Genomic DNA, 26816 nt, shown 5'->3' with positions numbered 1-26816 from the left:
AACACGTCTCTTACTTCGTCCATTGTTTCTTTTCAGGTCCTTTCACTTTGTTCCGCATTGGTTTAGCCTACGGCCCTGAAAAGATTTTGCATTTGTGTACCTTTATTTAAGTGCTCAACATCTTGCAGATGCACCAAATGCCCTTCGCAGCCTCCTGCGTCAAGTGTGAATGCATTGCGAACACAACGTTTCTTTCTTGTTTGCTTAATTGAAGTGGGTGGGGTCGAAGAGGCATTGGAGGCTTACCTAGTGTGATCAGTGGTTGCTCGACTATACGCCAATCCCAGTATCACTCAATTTTACAAAGGTGCACTTCGATGCAAATCTATTTAAGAATCTTGCACAAACGAGGTATTTCCAACAGTGGTCTCGGAGTAATCGTATAGTTTGTGTGTTGACAATTATTTTTTTGATTTGGTAAAACTAAATTGTATGTTTGATTTTCTATAAATAGTAAAATGTACACAGCTCATGCACGAAAGCTAAACTTTGTCAGACTGAACTAAAGTATCGTATTTGCATTACCACTGAGCTTACACGTCAAATTTAAACGAATTTTGAATGCGAGAGCCCGACGGTTGAAGCACCTGTAAACGAAAGTGTTTTTTTCACAAGAAGATTGTACCATCTTCATCATATCCTCAGTGTAGTATCACCTTTGTAAGTGAAATCAAATTATCATGCCATCTAAATTCACTTTGTGTTGTAAAAATTGCCCCCCGTGGCTAACCGGCCGTGCGCCACTAGATTGAAATACAATGTGTACAACCGCCCTGGTTAACTATTGTGTTTTTTTGTGTTTGTTCTTGAAGAAAAGGAAAAGGGCAAATTAGAGATCGTGTATGTACCAATTTGTTAAGGAGATTTGTGTAATCTTGATAAAGTGGACACGCACAGTCTAATTCTATATCGTGACATACACAGTCTGACTACATTATTACTAAGACGATACTAAAGGAAATAAAGAATGCTCAACTTCTGCATTGAGTTTGGTTGCCACTGACGGTGTAGGTATCGGTGTTATCCTTACTCGATAAATAGCTGTATTGTCTTTGTGAAAAGGGGGCGTGAATAAATTAGGGAATAAATTCCAAAAGTTGAGGGAAAAGAGCTCGCTTTCTTATACCTTATAGAAAGTCGATACTTCAAGCGTGCACCGTTGCGATAAATTCTTTAGGCATTTCACAAGTAACAGCTGCAAACTTTTGTTGGGTATTTCAAAAATTGGCCACAATTTGTGTTATTTGTATACTTGGGCCCACTGCACTACCACTGGGAACATATCACAATAGTTCCATCGCTCTTTGATGTTCGTAATAGTGGAATCCGCGGTGAGACACCCTTTACAAAATAGGCCTTTACAGGAAACTGTGTAAAACAAATACTTTGCGCACGCAACGTAGGAAAGTTTTGTTAGTCCGTGATGAATTTCATGATTCGCAAAGAGTTGCACATCTCGTATAGCAATGGTTCAGCTATTGGTGTATATAGTTGCTCGACTGTGTGACAGCAAGTTTGCAAATGAATATTAAAAATGGGATCAATTCCTTACTTTGTAACAAATATGCCTTATGTATACAACTCTTTGACTGAAAACGATACTAATTTTTGTTGAAAATCATTGTTTTCAAAATTTCGATCATATATTGAAATAGCAACAGGCGCGAGAAAGTGGATGTGACACCCTTTCTTTTTCAATTTGCTCATTCTAGTGCCTAGAGTAGTGACACCCTTTCTGGGCGACTCTTGTTGCAAAATTCGAAGAAAATCTGTATGCTGCATCATCTTCATTGGATCACGTGAAGGTCTTCGCTTCTAAAGGAAAAAAAAAAAAAAAAGTAGTTCGGACCATCAACTACATCAAAAGGGCTCTCCAAACTAACCTCATCATGTCATCAGCTAGGCAAGGGGTACTACAGGTACGAAACCCAACATTAGCCTCACAAACCACGCCCGAGCAAAGGTATTGGAGAAGTTATATCAGTCCACAATTAATCAAAGAAAATCATTCAATAAACCACATTGAATTTAATCCAGCATCGCCGTATGATTTTGCAGTTGTGTCGTCCACTAGGATACAAATATTCTCATCAAAAACAAGACAAATAATCAAAACATTTTCAAGGTTTAAAGATGTGGTTTACTCTTCCAACTTTCGATACGATGGGAAATTGCTCTGTGCATCAGATGCTAGTGGTCTTGTATCTATATACGACAGTTATCAACCACGAAATTTACTAGTCAGCTTGAACCCATCACTGCATCCTACCCATGTTACGAAATTTCATCCAACTGTTGGCTCCAATTTAATCACTGGATCTGATGATCGTATATTAAGAGTGTGGGATATTTCGCAAACGTCACAAGGACCCGTCCAATCATTCGATGAGCTGCATCATGGTGATTATATAAGAAGTGTAAACTTCGTTCCAGGAGATTCAAACTTGATAGTAACTGGATGTTATGATGGTATGGTACGGTTGTTCGATACCAGAGATCCATCAGGCGCAATCTCTTCTTTTCATCAAGAAAGCCCTGTTGAAGATGTACTCGCCATTAATTCAAGCACTATAGTTAGTGCTGGGGGCCCACATGCAAAGATTTGGGATTTGACTAGGAATTCACAAATTCATCAATTGAACAATTTCACCAAATCAACTACATGCTTATACGATACAAAGGAGAAGGGATTGTTAATTGGTTCATTGGATGGCCATGTCAAAGTGTTTGACTACAATACCACAAACTGGGATGTCAAGTTTGGATGGAAGTTTGGCAGTGGTGGTGTATTAACTTGTGCCGTATCACCAGTAAATTACAAACATTTTGTTGCCGGGTTGACATCCGGTTTGATATCCATACGTACCAAAACAACAGAACCAAAAGCAAAGCAAGGCATAAAGCAAGAGACAACGAATGCCTATGCGCGAATGATGAAAGGTAGAGATTACAAGGGAGAAGAAGAATACGAGATAGTCAATAATACCAGCGGTCCTCAAACTAGGAAGTTGAAACAATTTGAAAAATATTTAAACAGTTTCAAATGGAGCGAAGCATTGGATAGTGCTTTTGCACCAGGATTACCCAAAGAGCATACAATCACCATTTTGAATGAATTGAAAACAAGAGGTAAAATGAGAATTGGATTGTATGAACGAGATGAAATTTCATTATTGCCTATGCTACAATGGTTCACCAAAAATATTGAGGATGTGAGATCCTTCAATCTTATAAGTGATTATATTGCCGTGATTTTGGAAATGTATGGTTCAATGATTGATAAAAGTGTCGTGCTAGAAGAGAGTTTCAATGCCCTTTTGCGAAAAATTGAGTTGGAAATTGGTAAATGCAAAGAAGCCAGTGAAATTAATGGTATGTTGGAACTATTAACAGTATAGATTTGTATCAAGTTTTCAATCACGGATCAAAAACAATTTCTCTCTTTTTCCTCTTACCACTTGCGTCTTCTCTTGCGTTTTTTCATCTCTTTCTGCCTTGCTTTCTCTGCCTCGCCTACTTTTCTGCACCCTTCTGAGCAATACCACGGTATTTTTCCCGTCGTGTACTTCAAAGCATCTACACGATTCAACAATCCAACGCATTTATAATGAAACCATTCACCGTTGGGACATGATGATTCATTGTCACAAGCAATCATATCACCAAGAGAAGGCTGCTTACAAAAACAGTACCTTTTGTCGTCGTCATCCTCACCTTCTTCAATTGGCTCCGCTTGTGGAACAATCTCCTCTTTTCGCATACGTTTTGTGTGTTTCTTTGTAACCACGTCTGAATTCTTTACATTTGCTGGTTTAGGTTTCAGCTGAGACGCAACCGTTTTTATCACGTGTTTTCCTTTTGGCTTCACAACCTCATCCTGTTTTGGTATTCGTAACACCAACTTAATACCCGATTTAGCGGAGACGCTTTTTCGTTCCTTTTGGGAATATTTTTGTTGCTCAACTGCCTCAACTTGGGAGACTAATGGATGGTCTTTGTAATGCTGTTTCAACTGTTTACGCAATGTGTCGCGTGACTCTTGATCATCCATTAGAACCACCAGCTTGTCCTTGACAGTATGTAACTGACTAACCTCATCTTCTAAATGTATCCTGTGAATGATCATTTGATTATTCAATGTTTTGCCTTCCTGTATCGTTTCATTGAACAAATGTCGTATGCGTTGCTTTAGCCCAAATATTTGGTCAACTTCATTCTGCACGATACTTGTTGTGGTTTGGTATTTCTGTAGTAGGGTATGCAATTGGTGCTTGAGTTTATCAATTTGAATGTTACACGATTGGATCAACCAAAGTGATCGGACAATGTCGCATGGAAGATGATCGATCGTAGATAAGAAGGAATTTTGAAGCTGATGAAACCGATGTGTTTCCACTTCTTCTTGATCCATGATATGTGCAGTTAAATCAATATGCTAACTTGGGTAAATGAATTGTATGTTTTATTTTTGTTATCGATTCTGAAGAGTCGTTCACTTTTGTTCAAAAAATAAAATAAAATTTGCGCTTTGAAAGGAGGCTTTTGGAAACCGGAATCGGTCTGCTTCTAACGGTTCAATTCAGATTGAATAAAGTGACAGCACTGCCCCTTTGCAGGGTAAACATTTCACGAGGTGAAGCCTCGCGTTTCACTTTGCTTCTACCTTCCCCCTTTCTTCCTTTATAGTTCTTTGCTTGGCTCACCGGAATAAATCGGAACATCCTTTCCATAACTACTTTAGAAACCCTGAGGCTGCAACCATTTTTCTCCTGCGAAGCCCCGCAGATACGTGGTGCAAGATCAGCGCTGTTTATTTGCTCAACTTCACGGCTGCTTTTCAATAACTAGGGTATTGCTGCAAACAACCTACGCTCTATTCCGAGCACGCGTTGAGCTGAGGTGCCCGAAGCAAATATCCCCCTCAAATAATAGTTATTAGCAAACGAACGGATCTATCGATCTTTAACTGCATGGTTGAGACAACTAAAACAGGTTTTTCTCTAATTTATTTGACAATTGTTAGCATTTTCACAAAAACAAAAAAGAAGCCAAGAATTTATCAAAGAATATCACTAATGTATATAAAATTTTTCTTTAAACCGCCAATCTACTACTATTCCACATGGGGTATTCATTTAATTATTCAAAAAAATGAATATAAAGAGTATCAGATAACACATACCTTTTGAAACAAAAACCTTAATTCGGCTTTGCCTGCGGCAATCACACATTCTTTTTTGCACCTCATCTGGTAGCCTTCTTCCAATGGATACAATTTTTATAAGACAAGAAACCGAGGACGCTTGTCTCAGTACCAATTCCTATAATGGGAAATACTGGGAAGCCAGAGTCTCATCTGTCCCAGTTCTATTTGTGGTTTCAGCTTTGGGATCATTTACACCCTTATTGGCAGCATATTCTACTAGATTTAGAGTACCGCGATGGATATTCGATGCTATAAAGTATTTCGGAAGTGGAGTGATTATTGCAACTGGGTTTATCCATTTGATGGCCGAAGCAGCTGCAAATCTTAGTAATGAATGCTTGGGTCCACCATTTACTGAGTATCCGTTTGCCGAAGGCATTGCATTGATTGGGGTGTTTTGCATATTTTTTTTTGACGTCATAGCTCACCAACGATTATCGGTCAAGGCAAAGGAGTATTTAGAGGCAGGACAGAACGGCGATTCTCTTATGGAATTCGAGTCAGTCGGCCGCCTTCAAAATGAGATCCCAAAAGAAGTTGAACAAGAAACAAACTTTTCCAAACACACAAATGAGTCAACCGAAATAAAGGAGGTTGATAAGCGAGATTTATCAAAACTAGAGAGCATATACCAAAAAATCTTGAATTGCGTGGTACTAGAGTGTGGTATTGTTTTCCATTCGGTGTTTGTAGGGTTGTCGTTAACGATTGCTGGTGACGATTTTGTCACACTTTACATTGCTATTTCATTTCATCAGTTCTTTGAAGGTTTGGGTCTTGGAACAAGGTTTGCAACCACTCAATGGCCGAAGGGGAAGAGGTACGTGCCATGGGTTATGTCTCTTGCCTATAGCTTGACTACACCACTTGCAGCAGGTATTGGGTTAATTGTACGTAGAAGCTACCCTGAGGGATCGCGAACGGCGTTGATAACTACAGGTGTCTTTGACGCTGCTTGTGGAGGTATATTGATTTACAATAGTATTGCCGAATTAATGGCGTTCGATTTCATGTACTCGGGAGATTTCAAAAACAAGTCGATTAAGCATTTGTTGGTTGCATTCGTATACTTAACTTTGGGTGCGTTTGCAATGGCGCTAATTAGTAAATGGGCATAATGGCAGTGGATAACTATTTTTGATAGAGGAATCGTTTAATTGGAGCTTAGGTTTTAAAACCTTGTAGAAGTGGAACAAACTATCAATTCTAGTTCCTAACCGAAAAAGAAACTTCTGTTGGATAATAAAGATAAATTTAAATCATTCTACCTGTACCACGTTTCGAACAGCCTTGTCTTGCATCATCCTACATTATGTAAAAGTGACATACGATCAAATTGTGAAAATCTACTACTTTATCAAAGCATAAGCATACGAGAATGTATGACCCCCACTTTCTAGAGCAAGAAAAAGAAAAGGTAAATCATGCCAAAAATCCTTCAACGATTGAGTTCAAAGTAAAGTTGTAATAATACACTAAGGTTACTGGATCCTTCCTTTTCTTTTCCTATGAATTTCTTTTCAGAAGTATACACCTTGTGCTATATAGTCCATCACAATGCCACACATAACATAAACTGACTCCACCAAATGGCCTACTATATCAATCATCAACCATGAATAATTTAGTTTCTAGACAAAACACCCCCGATACTTGTCTCGAGGGAAATTTCTACAATGGAAAACATTTTGCAGCCAGGGTGTCAGCCGTTCCTGTTTTGTTTACCCTTTCAGTCGTGGGCTCATTTTCGCCCTTGGTGGCTGCATATTCGAAAAAATTCAAGTTACCTGATTGGCTTTTCACTGGAATAAGGTACTTTGGAAGCGGAGTGATTATCGCTACAGGCTTTATACACTTGATGGCTGAGGCAGCTGCCGCTTTGAGCAACAAATGTTTAGGTCCACCATTTACAGATTACCCCTTTGCCGAGGGTATAGCATTAATTGCCGTATTCTTCATCTTCTTCTTCGATATTGTTGCTCATTACAAATTGTCCAACAAGGCAAAAGCCAGAATTGACAACGACAAGCATGGAAACCTCCCAATTGGATTTGAATCAGTTACTGGAGAAGCATCAACTAACATTCATCAATCAAGGGAGCCAACAGAGGAGGAGGATCAAGAGTCCAACGCGTCACGGAAATCATCGGACACAGAGATTAACGAACGTAATCTTTCGAAACTTGAAAGCTTATACCAACAAATATTGAATTGTGTTGTTTTAGAATGTGGTATTGTTTTGCATTCTATTTTTGTTGGTTTATCTTTGGCTATAGCAGGAGATGAATTCGTAACATTATATATTGCTATTGGTTTTCATCAGCTTTTTGAAGGCTTAGGTCTTGGAACAAGATTTGCAACCACTCAATGGCCTAAGGGGAAAAGGTACGTTCCTTGGCTCATGTCTCTTGCTTACAGCTTGACCACTCCTTTTGCTTGTGGAATAGGATTGATTGTTCGTGAAACATACCCAGCCGGATCTAGGACTTCTTTGATTACCACAGGTACTTTTGATGCTACGTGTGCTGGAATTTTGATTTACAATAGCATTGCGGAGTTGATGGCATTTGATTTTATGTATTCTGGTGATTTCAGAGATAAACCTATAAAGAAATTGTTGTTTGCTTATATCTATTTAAGTTTGGGAGCATTTGCGATGGCATTCATTGGAAAGTGGGCTTAGATTGGAAGAAGAGATATGAAAAGTCCTAAAACAACGAGCCAATTTATAGATTACATTGCAACTATGTACAGTAACTATATTACAACAATGCAATCACTTGTATTCAAACACCACTTGATTTTCAATTACATCAATCTTTTTCAAGTGTAGTTTTGAGTTATCAAACAAACCCCCAACAACGAGGTTCCCAGAGCTCACATCTTCCAACAACTCTTGACTCACTTCAACGTGGGCATTGACACTAGAGAATGTCTGCAAGTTAACAGCAACAGTCATTCCTTTTTTTGGATTAGATCGGAGTGACAATTTCAAATCCAACTTCTCAGCTAAATTGCCATCATTCTGATCGTTAAATAGTTTCAAGAATAACAATTGCCAAAATGTCGTGGATTGTCTTTGAACATTCCTAACAATGTCGTTTTTGGCATTCAACCGAGAAACAATCCCTACTATACTTTCATCAGAAACAGTAACTCTATTAAGAAAATAGTCTTGGATTTTCCATTGATTAATCATATCAATAAATCGTCGCAACGGTGAAGATATGTTTGTGTACATATTCAACCCCATCATAAAGTGCCTTTCTGGTTTGTCTGAAATTATTCCTCTTGTCAAAAATGCATAAAGGTTTAGCAATTTTTCTTGATCAACATCGATGTCTCCTTGTTGAATTAGCTCCTTGTACTCGTCTAATAGTTCTTTATTGAACTTTGGATCCAAAGTCCGGTACAAAATTTTGATGCCTTTATCAGTAGCAAACTTGGCTGTCAAGTGATTGGCTATTATCATGTTTTCTGTGACTAATTGCGTAGATATATTGCTTGACCTTTCCGACGAAATTTCAATGTGGTTGTCACTATTGGGGAGCTGGATTCTGTAACTCCCTTCTTTATCAACGTCCACAACATTAGCTGTGCGTGGTCCAACTGTCAATTTCTTGTTTTGGCCACTTGTGTATGCATTATTTGATTCTCTGATCCGCCACAAAATGGAGGAAATGTGTTGCAATTTGAATAAATTATCAAAATCCGAATCACCAGAAGCTGACTGGTTTCGGTACTGGTTGATTTTAAAATCATCTTGGAGTAATTTATTCACCGCATCGTAGGTGAACCCTTGACGAAATCTCTTGGCAATAGCAAACTTGACTTCGCTGCTATCGTAAATATCAGTCTTGATCTTATTTAGGAGAGCACTGTCGGGCGCTTGCAGTCTATCTTTCAACACATCACTAATATAGTCATCAACATCCTCTTTCTTCATCTTGTACTGCACGACAAAAGTTCTTGTGTCTATCAAATTATTACCCAACCCAGCAAGTTTCGATACCATTTGTGGGAACATCGGGAATACAACTTCGGGAAGATAGGTGGTCGATGATTTTTCAAACGCGATTCTACTGACCACTGAATCTGGTTTGATGTACGAACTGGGTTCGGCTATGTGAATTGAAACTACATATTGGCCATTCTCTTCATGTATTGAAATCCCATCGTCGATTTCATGTGCTGTTGGGTCGTCGATGCAATATATTGGTACCTCTCTCATATCAATTCGTTTATCGTCAAGAGGATCATCGTGGTACAAATTATCATTCAATGTCCTTTGAGCGACATCATCTCTCTCATTCCTTTGCAATTCTAAAACTTTGTCAAAATACTGAAAGTAAGTTTCCTGCGCATCGGCTCTTGAAGAAGTTTTTTGCCCTGGTAGACTTGACTCAGCTGACCATTTGACAGGGTTGACATTTATATCCTCATTCAATCGCGTCAACAAATCATATGCCTTTCCAAAAGAATATTCAAATTTGTACAAATCATTTGAAATTGGTTTCCCTCTTTTAACAAGTAATTGGTCAACCCGTCTCAATAACGATATAAGAGTCGTTGACACCATAGGATCATTTTCAAACTTTCCATTAACGTATTCCTTCAACATGCCTACCACATCGCTGTAAAGTTGAGATTTGGATAAGTCCTCAATGCCAACAAGTTTTGCAACACAATGTTGAGCGATTTGCTCTACACCCCGTCCCTGTAAAATTTTGATCACTTGATCTTCGTGGGATATCTGGGCCAACGGCCAGATTATGACTTTTGTTGGAGAGAACGATGCTTTGTCTCGCTGAATCGTCCACAAACGACTCTGTTTCTTTAACGCAAACAAGACCGACAAATAATCAGCTGCTGGAAAATTCTTTGCATCATAGTCGACCAGCTGATTGGGCAGGATGCCCAATTGTGCTATACTTGAGGTTGATGTGAGCGTTGGATTGGCATTCAATTTGCTCAAGATTTCAAAAATTGAGATCGAACGTGGTGCACTTATCTCACCGGTTTCATCGTTTTGCAAAACCCTATGTAAACCTTCCAACTTTTGGTTGGTTTCATGTACTTTTTGAAAAGCAGAATTTGATATCTCTGTTAATGCCCCATGATATAATTCCCGTGCAGCATTCGGTATAATATATGTCTGGACATTCGAATTGGTCAATAGCTGTGACGAGGCTTGAGATATGACAAGATCATTGGAATCATATTCTGACACTTCACCTTCTGTTTCACTGGTTGCTTCCATTTTACTTGAACTTTGTAATTCTAACGGCAATGACTTTGCAGATCTAGTAAAGTTCAAGTCGGGTATACCCACGGGTGGACTATCTAAATATTTCTGCTCCTTAGTAACAAAGCGCTGAATCATTTGGATGTACTTTCCAGGTATGGCTTGTGGTATTCGGTAAGCTATGTTTGAAAAGCTGGAAAACACAATCTCCCCCTTATCAGAGAGAAACGTGGCAACTCGTGAATCAAATGATTTGGGTGTTTCAGCTACAATATACAAACGAAGACTTTCGTGACCAAAAGTGACCAAATCGCCCACTCTCACAGGATCATTCATAACTCTCCCATTAATCTTGGCCGATTTGGGAAGTTGCTTGAAAAAGCTTTTTAGTTCGTTATAGTTGTCAAGTCCGTTCTTCCACGAACTCGACGGTCCTCGATACTGAAGCTTTTTTGTGGACTCTGACCGATTTTTGATATCCGCAAGAATTTCTTTATTTGGTCTATCAAGGTTGAAATGGGGTTGCTCGATATCAAAGTACTTCTTTTTCGACTTGATTATCCCGGCAAGCTTTGTGAAGTCAGTCGCATTATCCGTGGTAACAGCTGAATCAGGCAGTACCGTATGTTTTCGGACATTCCCCAGCTCTTTTGGCCTTTTATTTGTCACAATTTCAGCACGTGCAAGCTCTTGACCCCCTTTGATGAACGATCTCATTGAACTGATATCAATCGTTTTGGAACGTGAATCATCTTGGGTCTCATTGATCCCACTGTGCGATTGTTTGGGCAATGTGTGAGATTTGCTGGAGTGACTAATCTGTGTTCGCAATGACGAGTGGTTATTTCTAGCATCAAAATCATCGAGTTGTGTATCACCACCTCGAGACTTGGAACCTTTCAGATAATTCGGTTGTCTGGGTGATTGGCTGTTTTCCAATGCTCTTCGCCTTAGACACTCACTCAAATGTAGTCCTCTTTTTGGACAAGTCGTTCTAGCCAATGTACCGGTTGCATTGAAACGACGTATCATTCTCCATGTAGTTTCTAATTAGAGATGAGGTAAAGATTTCACACAAAAATTCCAGTGTCTTATTTCAAACGCGATTTCTAAATGCGACAACAGAAAGAATGTGTAAACAAAAGATTTAAAAGGAATCACCTACAGAGTTATTCAGCACTAATGAAAGTTGAGGAACTAATTATTGATGGATTCAAGTCATATGCAACACGTACTGTGATATCAGGCTGGGATGCACTGTTCAATGCTATCACTGGCTTAAACGGATCGGGAAAGTCGAACATTCTCGACGCCATTTGTTTTGTGCTTGGTATTTCTTCGATGCAAACAGTTAGAGCGTCCAACTTGCAGGATTTGATTTACAAGAGAGGACAAGCAGGCGTTACCAAAGCTAGTGTCACCATTGTCTTCAACAACTCCGAAATCTCGAAATCACCTATTGGGTTCGAGACTTGTGCTACGATCAGTGTCACAAGGCAGATTATACTTGGTGGAACCTCCAAATACTTGATAAACGGACATAAAGCACAGCAACAAACAGTCCTAAGCCTCTTCCAATCTGTGCAGTTGAACATTAACAACCCCAATTTTTTAATCATGCAAGGTAAAATTACCAAGGTCTTGAACATGCGGCCAAACGAAATATTGTCTTTGATTGAAGAGGCAGCAGGAACTCGAACTTTTGAAGAGAAAAAGGGTAAAGCAAAGAAAGTTATGGCAAAGAAGGATTCAAAGCTTAAGGAGATCAAAACCTTGTTGCTGGAAGAAATCGAGCCCAAGTTTGAAAAGTTTAGGAATGACAAACGCGTCTACATTGAGTTTAAAAACACCGAAACTGCTTTGGAAAAGCATAGACGTGTTGTGACAGCATTTGAATATTCAAAACTTACACAATTGTTCACGAACAACACTGATTTCACCGAGCAACATGAGAACAAAGTTGCCGAATTACACTTGGAAGTTGATAAATTGACTCACGAAATAAACAACTTGAACCAAGACTTGCAACAAGTAAGACAAGCAAGAGAGGCAAATATGAAAAAAGACGGTAAAATCAATGAGTTGGAGCATCAAGAGGTCAAAATTACAAACGAGTTGGAAAGATTGAGGACAAAGAGAGGATTGACTGCTGAGGAACTAACTAATGAAACTGAAAAATTGGAACTGTTGCAACAGAAACAACATGAGTTGGAAAATTCTTTGAAAGAAAGTAAATCATCATTCAAGGTTCACGAGGGCAAGCACGAGGCATTCAAGAAAGAGCTCTCAATATTGAAAGAACAATTTGAGAAAAGGCAAGAGCTATTAGCAGGATTGAGTACAGGGTTATCTTCCAAAGGTGGTGCCTCCACTGGTTATGTTTCCCAGCTTAGTGACGTTAAAAACAAACATGGCTCATCAGCGAGTCAAATCGAACAAAACAAGTTGAAGATTGAGCATCTTTCCAAGAGCTTGAAAACTGATGAGCCAAAGCTAGCCAAGGCAAAGGAAGAGTATGACCGATTTATGGTTAATGTGGAAAACCTTGAACGAGACATAGCGGAAAAAGAGGCGGAGTTGACTAAAGAAATGGGATCCACATCTCAAAATATAGATCAGATCCGCGACCGAGAATCTGAGCTCAGGGCTCAGCAGGAAAAGCTTTTACGAGAATTGAACTATATGAAACAAAATCTACGCGGTCTTGATTTTTATTACGAGCGACCACACCCAAATTTTGATGACCGCTTGGTACAAGGTGTTGTTGCTCAGTTGTTTGAGTTGCCCGAATCTTCATACGACAAAGCGATTGCTTTGCAAACATGTGCAGGTGGAAGGTTGTACAATATTGTTGTCAAGACAAGCGAAGTGGCATCACAATTGTTGGAGCGCGGTAGATTGAGAAAAAGGGTCACCATGATTCCATTGGACAAAATTAACCCTAATGTTTTGGGAGCGGCAGTTGTTGAACGTGCGCAGCAGATTGCTCCAGGAAAAGTTGAGTTGGCTTTAAACTTGATTGAATATGACCAAAATATATACAAAGCTATGCAATATGTGTTTGGAACAACGTTTATATGTGCGGATCCAGACGCAGCAAAGAAAGTAACCTTTGACCCTCAAGTTAGAACGAGGTCAATCACAATTGAGGGTGACACGTATGATCCTGAGGGAAACATATCTGGAGGGTCACGTCGAAACAATACTGCGTTGCTACTTGCATTGAAGGATTACAACAAGGTGCTCAAACAATTGAACGTTGTTGACGATGAGCTCTATCAAGTCAAGGAAGAAGTTGACAAGTGGGAGAAAAGTATGAAAGCTACAAGTGGAATGAGAAAGGTTATTGAAATGAAAAAGTATGAGTTGTCCTTGCTCCAAAGAAAGCTAGAGAACAACCAAGCGTCATCCTTTTTAAAATCAAATGAAGAAAAGAAGCAGGAGATGGAAAACTTGAGTAATGAGATACTGCAATTGGAGAAGGATTGCGTTCAGTTTACCAAGGAGATCAAACAAATTGAAAGGGATATGCAAGAGTTCAACAGTGACAAGGGTGGTAAAATTTCTCAACTAAAGGAGGAAATAAGGGAACTGAAATTGATTTTGGAAAGCAAACAAAAGGAAATGGCTTTGGAGACTGAAAATTTCCAGGTGTTACAATGGGAGACCGAACAACAACAAAATGAACTCAAAGAAATCCAATCACAAGTTTTAAGCACCGAAAGGAACATCTCTGAGCTCAGGGCAAAAGATCGAGAAGACGACAATAATCAGTCAAAGTTGGAACGAGAGTTGACCATAGTTAAGGCCCAAGTTGAAGAAGAGAAATCAAGCTTGGCAGGACTAGATGAAGAATTAAATGAGTTGACGAAAATAATTGCCTCCAAACTCAAAAGAGCTGAAAATTTGAAGGTCAAGATCAAGACTATCGATTTCGAACTTGAAAAATCACGAAATGCAACAACTGATTTGCGTAAAAAATTGGACCAGATTATGAGTGATCACGAATGGGTGTTGGATATGAGAGCGGTGGAACATGAGGTATCAGAGCACAAAAATTTGAATTTGGAAGAGGCAAAAGAACAGTTGGCCCAATTGGAGGACAAATTTCAAACCATGAGACGTAAAGTGAATGTCAATGTGATTAGTATGATTGAGGAAAATGAGAAAAGAGAGGCGTCATTAAAGTTGAAAATCAAAACCATCGAAAAAGACAAGACAAAGATTGAATCAACCATTGAAAAATTAAACGGAGAAATTAGAAAAGCGTTGAATGGAACGTATCAAAAAGTGTCTGAGGATTTTGGACAAATCTTTGCAGACTTGTTGCCGGGATCATTTGCCAAATTGGTTCCAGTTAACATGATGGACGTTACTGACGGTCTTGAAGTTAAAGTCAAACTTGGACCTGTTTGGAAAAACAGTTTACTAGAACTATCCGGTGGTCAGAGATCACTTATTGCGTTGTCATTAATCATGGCTTTGCTTCAGTTCAATCCGGCACCAATGTATATCTTGGACGAAGTCGATGCTGCCTTAGATCTCTCGCATACTCAAAACATTGGTCATTTGATTAAAACCAGATTCAAAGGATCACAATTCATTGTTGTATCTTTGAAAGAGGGGATGTTTACCAATGCCAACCGTGTTTTCAGAACAAGATTCCAGGATGGTACCTCAGTTGTGTCTATTATGTAGAGAGTCGGCTAGATTTTATATAGACCCCTATTTTACAAATTTGACAGATTGCATAAAGTTACAGTTGAAAGCGTTATTGTGTCAAAAAGGGCGAGCATTATTGGAACGGCATTTGGTAGTTCTGCATCAACGACAGAAAAAAAAAAAAGGTAAAAAATTTAATCTGTTTACTGTCAACAGATCATACTCGAAACAAAACAACGTGTTTAATAAGAGCACTTTTTTAATAAAGTACAACCTAGCTTGATTATAGCATCCATCATACAGCTCTAGACTTGAATAAAAGAGGATATTACTGCGCTCATCAGAAAGCCATCATACACGTACCGTATCGATCCCATTTCTCATCCATAATCTGCCATTCGTTAGACCATAACCATAACCATAATCATGCCTCCATCAAGGGTTTCTACTCCAGTGTCAGTGCAAGTTACGCCATACGACTATCATGATGAAACAAAGGGGAAACTACAAAAGACAGACAATTTTCTTCTTCGTCTATCGAGACAGGGTCGAAATATACTTATATCCATTGTGACATTTATATTCCTATGTTTATTCATAACGAGCAATGTCTTAAAGTCTTCACACTACACGCCCGACTTGAATGGACTAGATAGTGTCTCGTTCTTTGACTTGGCAAATTATGCTGGCTCCCCAAATGGATGGCAATACAATGAACGAGTATTGTTTTGCGTACCGTTGAGAGATGCCGCTGCACATTTGCCAATGTTTTTCAACCATATGAAGAAATTAACTTATCCACATAATCTCATAGACTTGGCATTTTTGGTCAGTGATTCGAAAGATGACACTATGGGAGAGTTGATGAGACATTTGAATGAGATTCAGCTGGATCTCAACACTGAAATGCATTTCGGTGAAATTGAAATATTTGAAAAGGATTTTGGGCAAATCATAGGCCAAAGTTTTAGTGATCGACATGGGTTTGCCGCTCAAGGTCCTAGAAGAAAATTGATGGCAAGGGCAAGAAATTGGTTGTGGTCAGTTGCATTGAAACCATATCATTCGTATGTGTACTGGAGAGATGCCGATGTTGAGACTGTACCGCCTACTATTTTGGAGGATTTGATGCATCATGATAAAGATGTAATTGTGCCCAATGTATGGCGTCCATTGCCGGATTGGTTAGGAAATCAACAGCCATACGATTTGAACTCATGGCAGGAAAGTGATGGTGGTTTACAATTGGCTGAAACTTTAGATGAAGATGCTTGTATAGTGGAAGGTTATGTTGAATATCAAACTTGGAGACCTCATTTGGCGTACTTGCGTGATCCGTATGGAGATCCCGAAGTGGAAATGGATTTGGATGGAATTGGTGGAGTATCCATTTTGACTAAAGCCAAAGTTTTTCGTACTGGATCTCATTTCCCCGCTTTTTCTTTTGAAAAGCATGCTGAGACTGAAGCATTTGGTAAATTAAGTAAACGAATGGGATATTCAGTTGTTGGATTACCACATTATGTTATTTGGCACATTTATGAACCAAGTAGTGACGATTTGAAGCATATGGAATGGATGGCATTGGAGGAGGTACGACAACAAGAAGAAGCTAAAATTAAAAAGGTATACGACAAAGTATGGGACAAAGCATTCGAAGATGTTCAGAACGAATGGAGTAAAGAACGGGCTAAATTTTTGAAGAATACTGATATGTCAAAGTATCGTAAGATTCAAGTTGATTGGTCAGGTTCTGATGATTTTGATATCGATGCCAAGTTGAAGAGTGATAAGAAGTTGGCTGACTTTAATCCGTAAATGCAAAATTGGAAGTGTTTTAGGTAATGTTATAGATGAAATGAATTGCCCTAGTTTGAGGCCGGCGTTTACAAGAAGAATCTCCAAAGCAATGAGGAGTAATGTAAAAGTGTTAGATGGCTTTGTGGTTGCCGAAAAAAAGTAGGTAAGTTCGATGTAGATGGGGATCATGAAAATCATCACCAAACTTTGCTGATAACCATGCATCTGACATCACGAGCGGAGTCATAAACAGAATTTTAGTTGTACAATAGTGTCGCTCTCTAAAAGCGATTATTGTTGTTGAACTTTCGAACCTCGTGGAGAAAAATATTTACAAATAATACATCTACGATATTACATTTTATGGAAAAGGGGAAAAAAAGATAGTTACGGAAAAACCAAAGTGTCGCATCTTCGTATCCGAAAGCCACCACATGTTGTAAAACCGTAGGGCAGAAACTTATAGGTAATTTAGTTCTCTCCAACAAAGAGTCCAAAACCACGTGCAGCTTGTTACATTCAAACGTGAAGCCACTCGAAATAGGGGTGGTGGATACTTTGTTTCTGTCTAAGGTGAGATAATGAATTTGGTTTTAAGTTTTCCGCCACAATATCCAGATACTATTGTACTCAAACAAGAAACGTTTGATACGGCACCAATTACGAAGATAAAAATTTTCGAAAGTAAATAAAAGATCACCGAACCCGAACCGATGTTTTGTTTTTTTTTTGTCACTCCTTCTGCGGTCGATGTGATTGTGATGCCTAGAAAAAAGGTGAACAGAGACAAAGACAACTTGTAATCGTTGTTATTGCTTTTGTAGGAATGTGGGCGAAATCTTACAGGATGCATCGATTATTCTATTATGTAGCCAAAAAGATTTTCTAAGTAACGCGTTGACTCTTTGTAATTATAATTCCATCCACTATCTACCTAATAGAAAAGATATTTGGGGGAGCTATACGTGTTGTAGATGAAGTTCCTTAGTGATAGAGGGATATGATTTGATGGAATCGGATTCGTATCGAGGAACATCATTATTAAATCTCCTTGTCCCCCCCGTCCTTTCGATGGCACAATTTAGAAACTAAATTGCTTGGTGAGAGCCACAGATTAAATTCCAAACTACTTTTTAAATCCAGATCCATAGAGAATAAACCGCTCAACGGAGAAAAAAACAAAAACAAACGCCGAGCTGCATCTACCTCTGGTAAATGCTGTTAAGCCACATTCTAAGCCATAAAGAATTACATGGTAATTATCACCTCCTGCTTCCTCTTGCTACCCAAAAACGTTTCCGAAATTTCATTGGTCAATTATGTCACAAAATGACCATGGTTATGATACATGTGGGCGAATAAAATTTGAAATTGGTGGAGACATACCCACATATAACCATTGTAGACATTTATCTCACTGCACCGCAATGAAAAAACTGAGGGCATTCCTGCTTGGGAGAAACACAAGAAAAGAAAAAGGACGGCAGCGGGTATTCCGTGATCCAACTGCACGAACACTAACTAATATTCAAGATATAATTGATGACGTGCAATGCGATGGACCAATCTTTGTGTAGCTGTTTGTAATTCGTATTGAATTTAGTGCCACTTTTGACTCCTTTCTCCACTGAACGTGTCTAGCGCAAAACCAGATTGCAACACGTTGCTTTAATATCACATTGGTGTGCCGGCCAGCATTGGTATGCTGGTAGTACGGATTACAACGGGGACCAGTTCGAGCTAAAGACGCAATACTCTGACAGATGCAACCTTTGCCGATGAAGTGCCTTTCATAATACTCTCCATGAAAAGCCTTGCTCAAGTCTTTTTTTTTTTTTTTTTTTTTTTTTTTGCTGGCTAGATTGTTTTAAAGGAGTTACAAAAGCAAACTTTTTCAATTCCGAAAACCAAACTCAAAAGTCATCCCACTGTATTACCAAAACCATTATAGATTGCATTACAAACATTTACATTGCTCTTGCATTGATAAATTAAGAGCAATCCTAACAAATTAGTCAGAAATAACGACCAAAATGGACAAATGTCAACAAACAGATTTAAACACAAACGTTTTGGAAACCACTTTGGGCCAAGACAAATGTAAGATACGCCACCCCTCCTTTGCTGCTGAGACTGTGGAGGCATCTATGTGGCTTCCGTTCTCTTGGAGATAAGCTCCCCAGCAGAATCATGGAGTCAGCTTTACGCTACAAATAGAGAGTTTCCTGAGATGGCGACAAAGTTGCACAAGATAAAGCATCCTTTAAATTAATCCAATCAAAGAACTTTGAAAATCTCTAACATTGACTGTTTGATTCATTGTTTAAATCCCTTTGACATAAGCCGACCCAACAAAGCAATAAGTCTATTGTTGGGTAAATGCATTATTCAATGAGAAACGTGTGCCTTTTTCTTCAAAAGAAATCGCTCACATCAAGACAAAGCAATTGGGAAACAATTGTACTATTGTTTCGAAGATTTAAACTTCTTACTAAACAAGTTTTGGCATTGTTTTCTTTGTCAAAGTTTATGTTAGTACTGGTCTTGTACTACATACTGCATATTAGTCATGGAAAGGTTATGAGTGGCGCCATTTACACAAAATTGCAATTGCAAAAACTTTAACTATGACTCTATGTTCTTGTAGCAAAGCATTGCTACATCGAAGCTCAGCAACAATGCAGAGAACACATTGATACCATTTTACTCTTTATTGCATTCACTTGTCTTTGTACCATCTTCTGCACAGACTTGTCCGTCGTGGCCGCACAGTGCAGTGAAAGCTGCAAACTTACTTTTTTTGACTATATAAATCCGCATGTATGTCCCCCCCTTTTGATTTAACAATCTCCTTTCATTTTGAAAATTAACAACTTTATTCACTCACACTCGCTACACTACTACTACAATGAAATTCTCAACTGTTGTAGCTACTTCTTTAGCTTTTTTGTCATCTGCTGTCGTGTCAAAAGATGTTGCTTGTTTAGTTGATGGTCAGTCTGTTGCTGTTGTTGATTTAGACACTGGTGTTTGTCCATTCACTATCCCATCGGGCTTACCAGCCCCAGTTTTCACTTACACTGCTGACGATGACTACGATGTATTGTTCTACTACTCCCTTGTCGAATCTACCAAATATTTTACCGATATTGTCAATGCTGGTACTGTCATCAGTATTCCAGCTAGGTTATTGTACGGAACGTCAGGTGCTCCATTGTACCAAGTCCAAGCACAAGAAGAACCAGCTTCCAACTCCACCGGTGCTATTAGAAAGAGATTGATGAAAGGTAATGCTTTGACACCAACTCCATTCAACAAAAGAGACGCTCAATCATTGGCTGATTCTTTGGAAAGCAAAGATGGTACTTTTATTGCAAATTCTGCTTTCGAAGTTGTTGATGTTGCCGATGTTTCTTCTTCATCTAGTGCCGCTGGCGGTGAAACCGGTGTCGAAACCATTCGTTCAACTACCGTGTTGACTGAAACTGTTGATTGCTCAACCACAACTGGTACCACTACCTTGCCAAATGGTGAAACATCTACATTCACTTCATCGTCACCAATCTTGTCCACTGTCACTGCTGATGTTACCTCAGTCATCACCATCACTTCATGCCACGAAGATTTGTGCCACAAGACTACCGTTGAAGCTACTTTATCTGCCACCACCAAGACCGTTTCTGGTATTGAAACCATCTACACTACCTACTGTCCATTATCATCAGTTGAAACACCTGAATCAACCAAGGTTATCACCACTACTGATCACGAAGGTAAGCCAACAACTGTCACCGCCGTTCCCGTTTTGACCACTGAGACTGTTGGAGGTACCGTTACCGAATATGTCACCTACTGCCCAGTCTCAACTTCTGCCGGTGGTGCCCCTCCAGCAACCAGCAAGCCAGTTAAAACCACCACCTACACATCTGAAGGTACAGTTGTCACTTCAACTATTTATGGAACTACCGAAGGTACTGCTGGCCCATCATCTGTCCCTGTTAAAACTACCACCTACACATCTGAAGGTACAGTTGTCACTTCAACTATTTATGGAACTACCGAAGGTACTGCTGGCCCATCATCTGTCCCAGTTAAAACTACCACTTACACATCTGAAGGTTCTGTTGTTACTTCAACCGTTTATGGAACTACTGAAGGTTCTGTTGCTCCATCATCTGTCCCAGTTGGAACCACCACCTACACTTCTGAAGGTACTGCCGTAACTTCAACTGTTTATGGAACAGTTGCTGGTGAAGGCGAAGGTGAAACTACTACTGCTGCTGGTCAACCAACCACTGGCGCAGAAGGCGAAAACACCGGAGTCGCTGAAACTCAAACTACTGTTGCTGGTCAATCAACTACCGCTGCTGAAGGTGAAACTTCAACTGCTGCCGTTTCAACTTACGAAGGTGTTGCTGCCTCCAACGGAGCTACTTACTTGGCATTAGCCTTAGTCCCATTGGTTTACTTCATTTAGATGAAGACATCTACAAACTGTCCTCATTCATCAAAATACTTAGAATCCCTTTCGGTTATTTATAACCTTCAGTTTAGGTTCCTTGACCCGTGCTTTGAGAAACAACACGGTGCCATACTCTTTTCGCATTTATAATTTTTTCGATGTCATATTGGTTGACACATGGACGTTCATCACAATTGTTTCACATTTGATGCTTGTGCTGTTTAATTTGGCGTTTCATTTGCTTTACATATTAGAGTCTTCTACGGGTTCCACTTTATTTTTGCCCCATCCACTTTATATTCAGTTCTTTTTCCATAGATACAACTTTCGATACACCATAATTTTTTTAAACAACATCAATGTAGAATAGCTTAGGATTTGTCATGGATAGTTCGGTAATGAAACTGTATGAGCTTCACAATCGATCTGGCATGAATGCAAATAAAACAATCTTCTAATTGAACTGGCACGTGCAGATTCACAATCAAAACCAAATTCAGTATCATCCATAGGAGCAGCTACATTATCAAGTAAATTCAACTCTTTTTCAGGCTAACTTGATATAGTATCACATCATAGAAACCAAAGTGGTTCATTTCCAATCATCAGCTATTGTTCGCTGAAAGCTTAAGTCGCCTTCTCTTTCCAAAGGATACGCATACTCGTTATATACTTCCACGACTTTAAGGAAGTCATGGGTCACCCTAAGAGATGCCCCCGAATGAAGCTATGAACTCTAAGAAGTTCAGAATCCTCAAAAATATGCTCTCATGCATTGTGCATAAGGCGGTCAGTTGAAATTTTTTTCCATATATAAAGATTTGGTTAAGTTTATGCAAGATAGTCTTTTGAACTTAGTGTGTCATGCTTTGAATATGGGGTAAATTGCCAATTGCATATACGACGATCAATCATTGAGATATTGATAATTGTAGACAGCTCTATGAGAAACAGATGCGACGACTTGGCTTCTTTTGAAACTTGAGAAAGTTCTAGAATCCTAGAGTTGAGAGCCATCAAAGAGACTTGGAGTCCTGAAACCAGTAGTTTCAAAAATCGCAGAAACTATTTTGATGCAGAGATCAGCATGCGTTAGATTTCTGTTTCTTGTTTTCTTACCTTTTGCACTCATTTGCTTAGCAGGAAATATAATTTCCATAGCTGCAATCACACACCATTTCTCAGAAGTTGCAACGCAGGCAGCATTTCTAGAAGAGACACTACTTATCATCAAGAAGTGTAAATAAAAATTGCATCAACATGAAACACGAAGAAACAGTACTCGCTTCTAATCGTGTAACACAAAATCACTTGTTTCAAGTTTAAAGTTTTCACCACTATCTGCAAAAAATTATATTCAGTGCCTTACACACTTCTTGATATAATAACTTTCAACTGAAAGAAAGATGAACTGTCCAGTGATAATCATTTCAACCCACCCCACCCGCAAGCTGTATAGTTGGTTGTATAATAAAAATCACTCTCTCGGTGGCGATGCTCGCTGTTGAATGTTCTTTGTCCTATTTCCAGCGTATTATTCTTCTTCATAATTTCAGCCATAAACCTGAATAGAATTTAACAAAAGCTCACATGTGCAACACCACGTCATCTGTATGAATGTCTTGTAATACACCTTCACCGTGAATAATTCTGGGGAGCCTTCAATGGATTAGCGTTTACGTTTGCATGTATCAAATCTTTGATTCAATTTTTAACTGGGGTTAGAAAGTAAGTACAGAACCTGAAACACAAATTTTAACTAGTTGAGCAACTTAGTTTTTTTTTTGCTTTTTACCTTATCAGTCTAATAGTACACAAAAGTAGCCCTACTGTTCCCCCTATCATTCATCCTAAGTGTTGAGAGAATCGGATAGCAGATATAAAAACAATTCGAGTTTCAGGGTTAAACTATAAAACCCCAATTACTGTTGAATACTTTTGAAGGGTAGGGAAAAAGCTCCCAAAAGGCACTCAGTGGCAACCAGTCTCGGACTGTGCTGGAAAATCTCTGCTCAACAAGCACTATTTTCTGTAGCTTGAAAGATGACATGGATTTCTGGATTTCCTTCATCGCTTTTTTGTAAATTATTCGACCAATTGTGGTAGCATACTGTAAATAGAAACGGGAATAACGATATAGTTGCCAGAAAAGCTATATAATATAAGCTTAAAATATAATATTTGCCTCGCCAAAATTATAATTATTTGGTAATAATTTCAGGGGTTTTAAAAGAAAGAAACTTCTATATGAGTTGCTCAACTCAGAGTTGCATTTGTTTATGTAATTTGTGAACTTGAGAGGTGTTTAGACGGAAGATTAATGGAATGCTATCGCCAAATTAGTATTGATTATTCTATGGATATGTTATGACTAGTTCTTTGCGTGTTATTGGGTTGAAACTTGGCAACTATCACGCTTGCGATTCAGGATTGTCACAAACCTTGCCGAATTCAAAAATGTGATTTGTTTGAGAAGTATTGTTTTAATTTTATTACAAACCTAAAACAAGTTCCAGACCATGATAATCCGGTTATGAAGGCATGAAACATCAGATATGACATTGAGGTGAATAAAACTTTATTTCCATCATAGGAATACAAAAGTTGTGGAAAATTCCATACATCAGCTTGATAAATATGAAGTTGCGAAATCCAATTGTCATAAATAATTTGAAAAGCCATGTTGATCACTTTATTATTTCCCATATACATCTTTCACTCATTAGTGTCTGCTGCAGCTACTACCACGACAATCACTGTCCCCGACAATATAATTGAAGAAGCCACGATTCGTTGGTGTCCAAAATACGACCTAAGACCTACTGAAGATGACGAAATTATCTACATCACATACTACCGAACAACAACAGTTTATTGGACTAGTTGGACCACAGTAACAAAATGTTCAAATAATGTTTGCTCTCAAGTCGCAACGTTAACCACTGGTACCGGTATGGCTCCAGCTGCTTCAGATGTGGTTGATCGTACAACCACCTACACTGTTTTCAGTACAACTACAAATTATTACACAGATTGGGACATTATCGAGTATTGTCCCAGTACGGTTGAATCCACCGGTACTTCATCCATAGCCGCTCCTAGTGAATCAACCGAAGATACCATCTCACTCTCATTCACTTCCACTGTCGACGAATCAACCAACCTCGTGGTAACATCAGCCCCTTCTACTTCAGAAGATGATGAAGAAGTAAGCTACGTTACTGTTTATCTGACCACGACTTCCCCAAGAACAATTTGGACCACCATTACGTCTTGCTCGGAGAATCGTTGCACCTTGGTCACATCACTTGCTACAAGCAGCTCATCTGTCGAATCCATTGGTGAGTCTACCCTGTCAGAGATCCGAGCTTCTGAATCAATTTCTACTAGCTCGGAGACAGAGGAAACCCTGTATTCACTGTCACTAGAGGGGCCAGCTACCTCGTTGGATGAAATTCTGGTTACTCAAATCTCTTTCGAAGCACAATTTTTAACTACAACAGAAATTGGTACTACCACAATCACCATCACATCATGTTCGGACAATTCATGTTCAGAGGTTGTATCTGTCACTGGAGTGATTACGATTACTGACGAAGCAACGGCCTACACTACATTTTGTCCTTTGACCTCATCCACGGAAGGTGAAAATGCATCCACCGTGAGTAGCCTTTTTCTGAATGGCGCATCAGAATACTTCTCTTCCAGTCTTGCATTAGAATCGGAGGTGGTAACTTCCACAGTAGACTTGTCAAGAAGCGATTCGTCGTCCATCGTCGTTGTTGAGTCGAGCTCAGTAGTTATTGAATCCACAGAAAACACAAGTTCAACATCAGAATCTTCAAGTTTCGATTATAGCACATCCCTTGAAGGTCCAAGTCTTGTCGATAGTGTCACAACTAGCTTTCCGGTCATCTTTGATGTCAGCACTACGAGTCAATCATCAATCGCTTCAAGTTCTATGCTTAAGGATAAAAGCACAACAACAACTGCTATATCATTTGATGAATCAATTTTGAACTACCTGAGTTCAATTCCTCCATTAGTGAATATTACATCAACACCGCCACTTTTAACCACTACTGATGTTGAAACAACTGTGATTATTCTCTCTTCGTGTTCGAGTGATGTTTGTTCCCAAGCTAGTCGTACAATTGTCTTGTCAACATTGATTGAAGGCACTACTGTTTATTCTTCTCCATCTGCAATTTCAAGAAGTGGGGTTGAGTCAACAACGTCTGTAACAGCAGAATCAAGCTTCTCCACAACTGAAGCAAGCTCTTCCTCAATTAAGTCAAGCTCTACATACACAACCATTGCTGCTGTTACTTATGTTTCTTCTACAGAAGTTGCTACTTCAAGTGAATCATCGTTGGAGCCGGTAGTGTCCACTAAGAGTGAGGTCCATACAACCATCATCACTATTACATCATGTGAAGATAATAGCTGTACAGAGGTTGTACATACAACTGGACTCACAACTGTTACAGAAGAAACTACTATTTACACAACCTACTGTTCTTTTCCAACATCCATTGAGGTTGCCTCAAGTGAAAAACCTTCAGTTTCATCAAAAGCTGAAAAAGTGGTTTCGTTTTCAACGCTATTATCACCAGTTGAATCTAGTGTGGAGTTCTCACTGTCAATTCCACCAGCGCCATACTCCGTGGTAGAGCTGAGAACTGTGTCATATAGTGGTGTAGAATATTCCACATCGTTGGCTGCAACAGTTGCTAGCTCCGAAAGCATTTCATCCATTCAATCTCATGTTGAAAAGAGCACTTCTACTGCTAAAAGTACATCACCAATTAAGGTTCTGAAAGTGATGACTTCTGTTGCAGCTCCTACAACGCTGTTTGTTAAAGATCACTCAGCTAAGGTAATTGAAAGTGTTACTGAATCAAGCAGAGTGGCCACAACTGAGGAAGCAACTACAAAAACAACTTTAAAGGATATCAAAGTGGCTACTAGTGAAAAGCCTCAAGCACCTGTTACAACAATTATTTTCTACAACACAGAAGAGGAAAGCACTACCACAATTACCTCCACAATTGAAACTGCATCCCACATTGAAGGTACTGAATTAAATGCTCCTCAGCCAACTCCCGAGTCTGTTCCTGAGTATGCGCCACAAGAGAGTATCATACCAGAGGATGTGACTTTGGCTACTATTACAACCATCACCGATTCGACATCGTTGGTATACACTTCAAAAGAGTCACCAGTAGTATCTGCTAACCCAGAAGCACCTATTGCGTCTACTTATGAAGGATCTGGCGTTGTGAATATTCCAGCACTTGCTGCTATCGTTGGATTGTTACTTTCCCTCGTTTAGTTTTTAATTTCCAATCAGAACAAACGCTCAGTTTGTCTGATTCAACAATGTTTCTTTTATAGTTTATGTATGAATACCATCGTTGATTTTTATAATTTTATTCGTA

At 39.1% G+C, this 26816-nt stretch overlaps 9 protein-coding genes across 9 annotated transcripts; 7 read left to right on the top strand and 2 right to left on the bottom strand. All coding sequences in view use genetic code 12, as the record gives it.

Annotated features, from left to right (window-relative positions):
• Window positions 1-1889: 1889 nt before the first annotated feature.
• Window positions 1890-3398, top strand: UTP15 (snoRNA-binding rRNA-processing protein; the record flags this gene model as incomplete). Its single annotated transcript, XM_036808574.1, has 1 exon — window positions 1890-3398. One exon carries the CDS (start codon window positions 1890-1892, stop codon window positions 3396-3398), a length of 1509 nt encoding a protein of 502 aa, XP_036665297.1.
• A 53-nt stretch (window positions 3399-3451) lies between these two features.
• On the bottom strand, window positions 3452-4411 carry CPAR2_806730 (uncharacterized protein; the record flags this gene model as incomplete). The annotated part of the gene is made up of 1 exon (XM_036808573.1): window positions 3452-4411. One exon carries the CDS (start codon window positions 4409-4411, stop codon window positions 3452-3454), a length of 960 nt encoding a protein of 319 aa, XP_036665296.1.
• Window positions 4412-5265: 854 nt separating this feature from the next.
• Window positions 5266-6324, top strand: CPAR2_806720 (uncharacterized protein; the record flags this gene model as incomplete). The annotated part of the gene is made up of 1 exon (XM_036808572.1): window positions 5266-6324. The coding sequence occupies one exon, from the start codon at window positions 5266-5268 to the stop codon at window positions 6322-6324; it is 1059 nt and encodes a 352-aa protein (XP_036665295.1).
• Window positions 6325-6821: 497 nt separating this feature from the next.
• On the top strand, window positions 6822-7889 carry CPAR2_806710 (uncharacterized protein; the record flags this gene model as incomplete). Its single annotated transcript, XM_036808571.1, has 1 exon — window positions 6822-7889. One exon carries the CDS (start codon window positions 6822-6824, stop codon window positions 7887-7889), a length of 1068 nt encoding a protein of 355 aa, XP_036665294.1.
• A 93-nt stretch (window positions 7890-7982) lies between these two features.
• On the bottom strand, window positions 7983-11483 carry MSU1 (Msu1p; the record flags this gene model as incomplete). Its single annotated transcript, XM_036808570.1, has 1 exon — window positions 7983-11483. The coding sequence occupies one exon, from the start codon at window positions 11481-11483 to the stop codon at window positions 7983-7985; it is 3501 nt and encodes a 1166-aa protein (XP_036665293.1).
• A 150-nt stretch (window positions 11484-11633) lies between these two features.
• On the top strand, window positions 11634-15149 carry SMC2 (condensin subunit; the record flags this gene model as incomplete). The annotated part of the gene is made up of 1 exon (XM_036808569.1): window positions 11634-15149. One exon carries the CDS (start codon window positions 11634-11636, stop codon window positions 15147-15149), a length of 3516 nt encoding a protein of 1171 aa, XP_036665292.1.
• Window positions 15150-15539: 390 nt separating this feature from the next.
• On the top strand, window positions 15540-16931 carry ANP1 (Anp1p; the record flags this gene model as incomplete). The annotated part of the gene is made up of 1 exon (XM_036808567.1): window positions 15540-16931. The coding sequence occupies one exon, from the start codon at window positions 15540-15542 to the stop codon at window positions 16929-16931; it is 1392 nt and encodes a 463-aa protein (XP_036665291.1).
• A 2890-nt stretch (window positions 16932-19821) lies between these two features.
• Window positions 19822-21390, top strand: CPAR2_806670 (uncharacterized protein; the record flags this gene model as incomplete). Its single annotated transcript, XM_036808566.1, has 1 exon — window positions 19822-21390. One exon carries the CDS (start codon window positions 19822-19824, stop codon window positions 21388-21390), a length of 1569 nt encoding a protein of 522 aa, XP_036665290.1.
• Window positions 21391-24055: 2665 nt separating this feature from the next.
• CPAR2_806660 (uncharacterized protein) lies at window positions 24056-26710 on the top strand (the record flags this gene model as incomplete). The annotated part of the gene is made up of 1 exon (XM_036808565.1): window positions 24056-26710. One exon carries the CDS (start codon window positions 24056-24058, stop codon window positions 26708-26710), a length of 2655 nt encoding a protein of 884 aa, XP_036665289.1.
• Between the last annotated feature and the right edge of the window lie 106 nt (window positions 26711-26816).

This window comes from Candida parapsilosis, contig 005807 (assembly GCF_000182765.1).
Source record: "Candida parapsilosis strain CDC317 annotated contig 005807".
In the NCBI taxonomy this organism is placed as follows: Eukaryota; Fungi; Ascomycota; class Pichiomycetes; order Serinales; family Debaryomycetaceae; genus Lodderomyces; species Lodderomyces parapsilosis.
The sequence above is the reverse complement of the archived record's forward strand: the minus strand, read 5'-3'. Positions and strand labels throughout refer to the sequence as shown.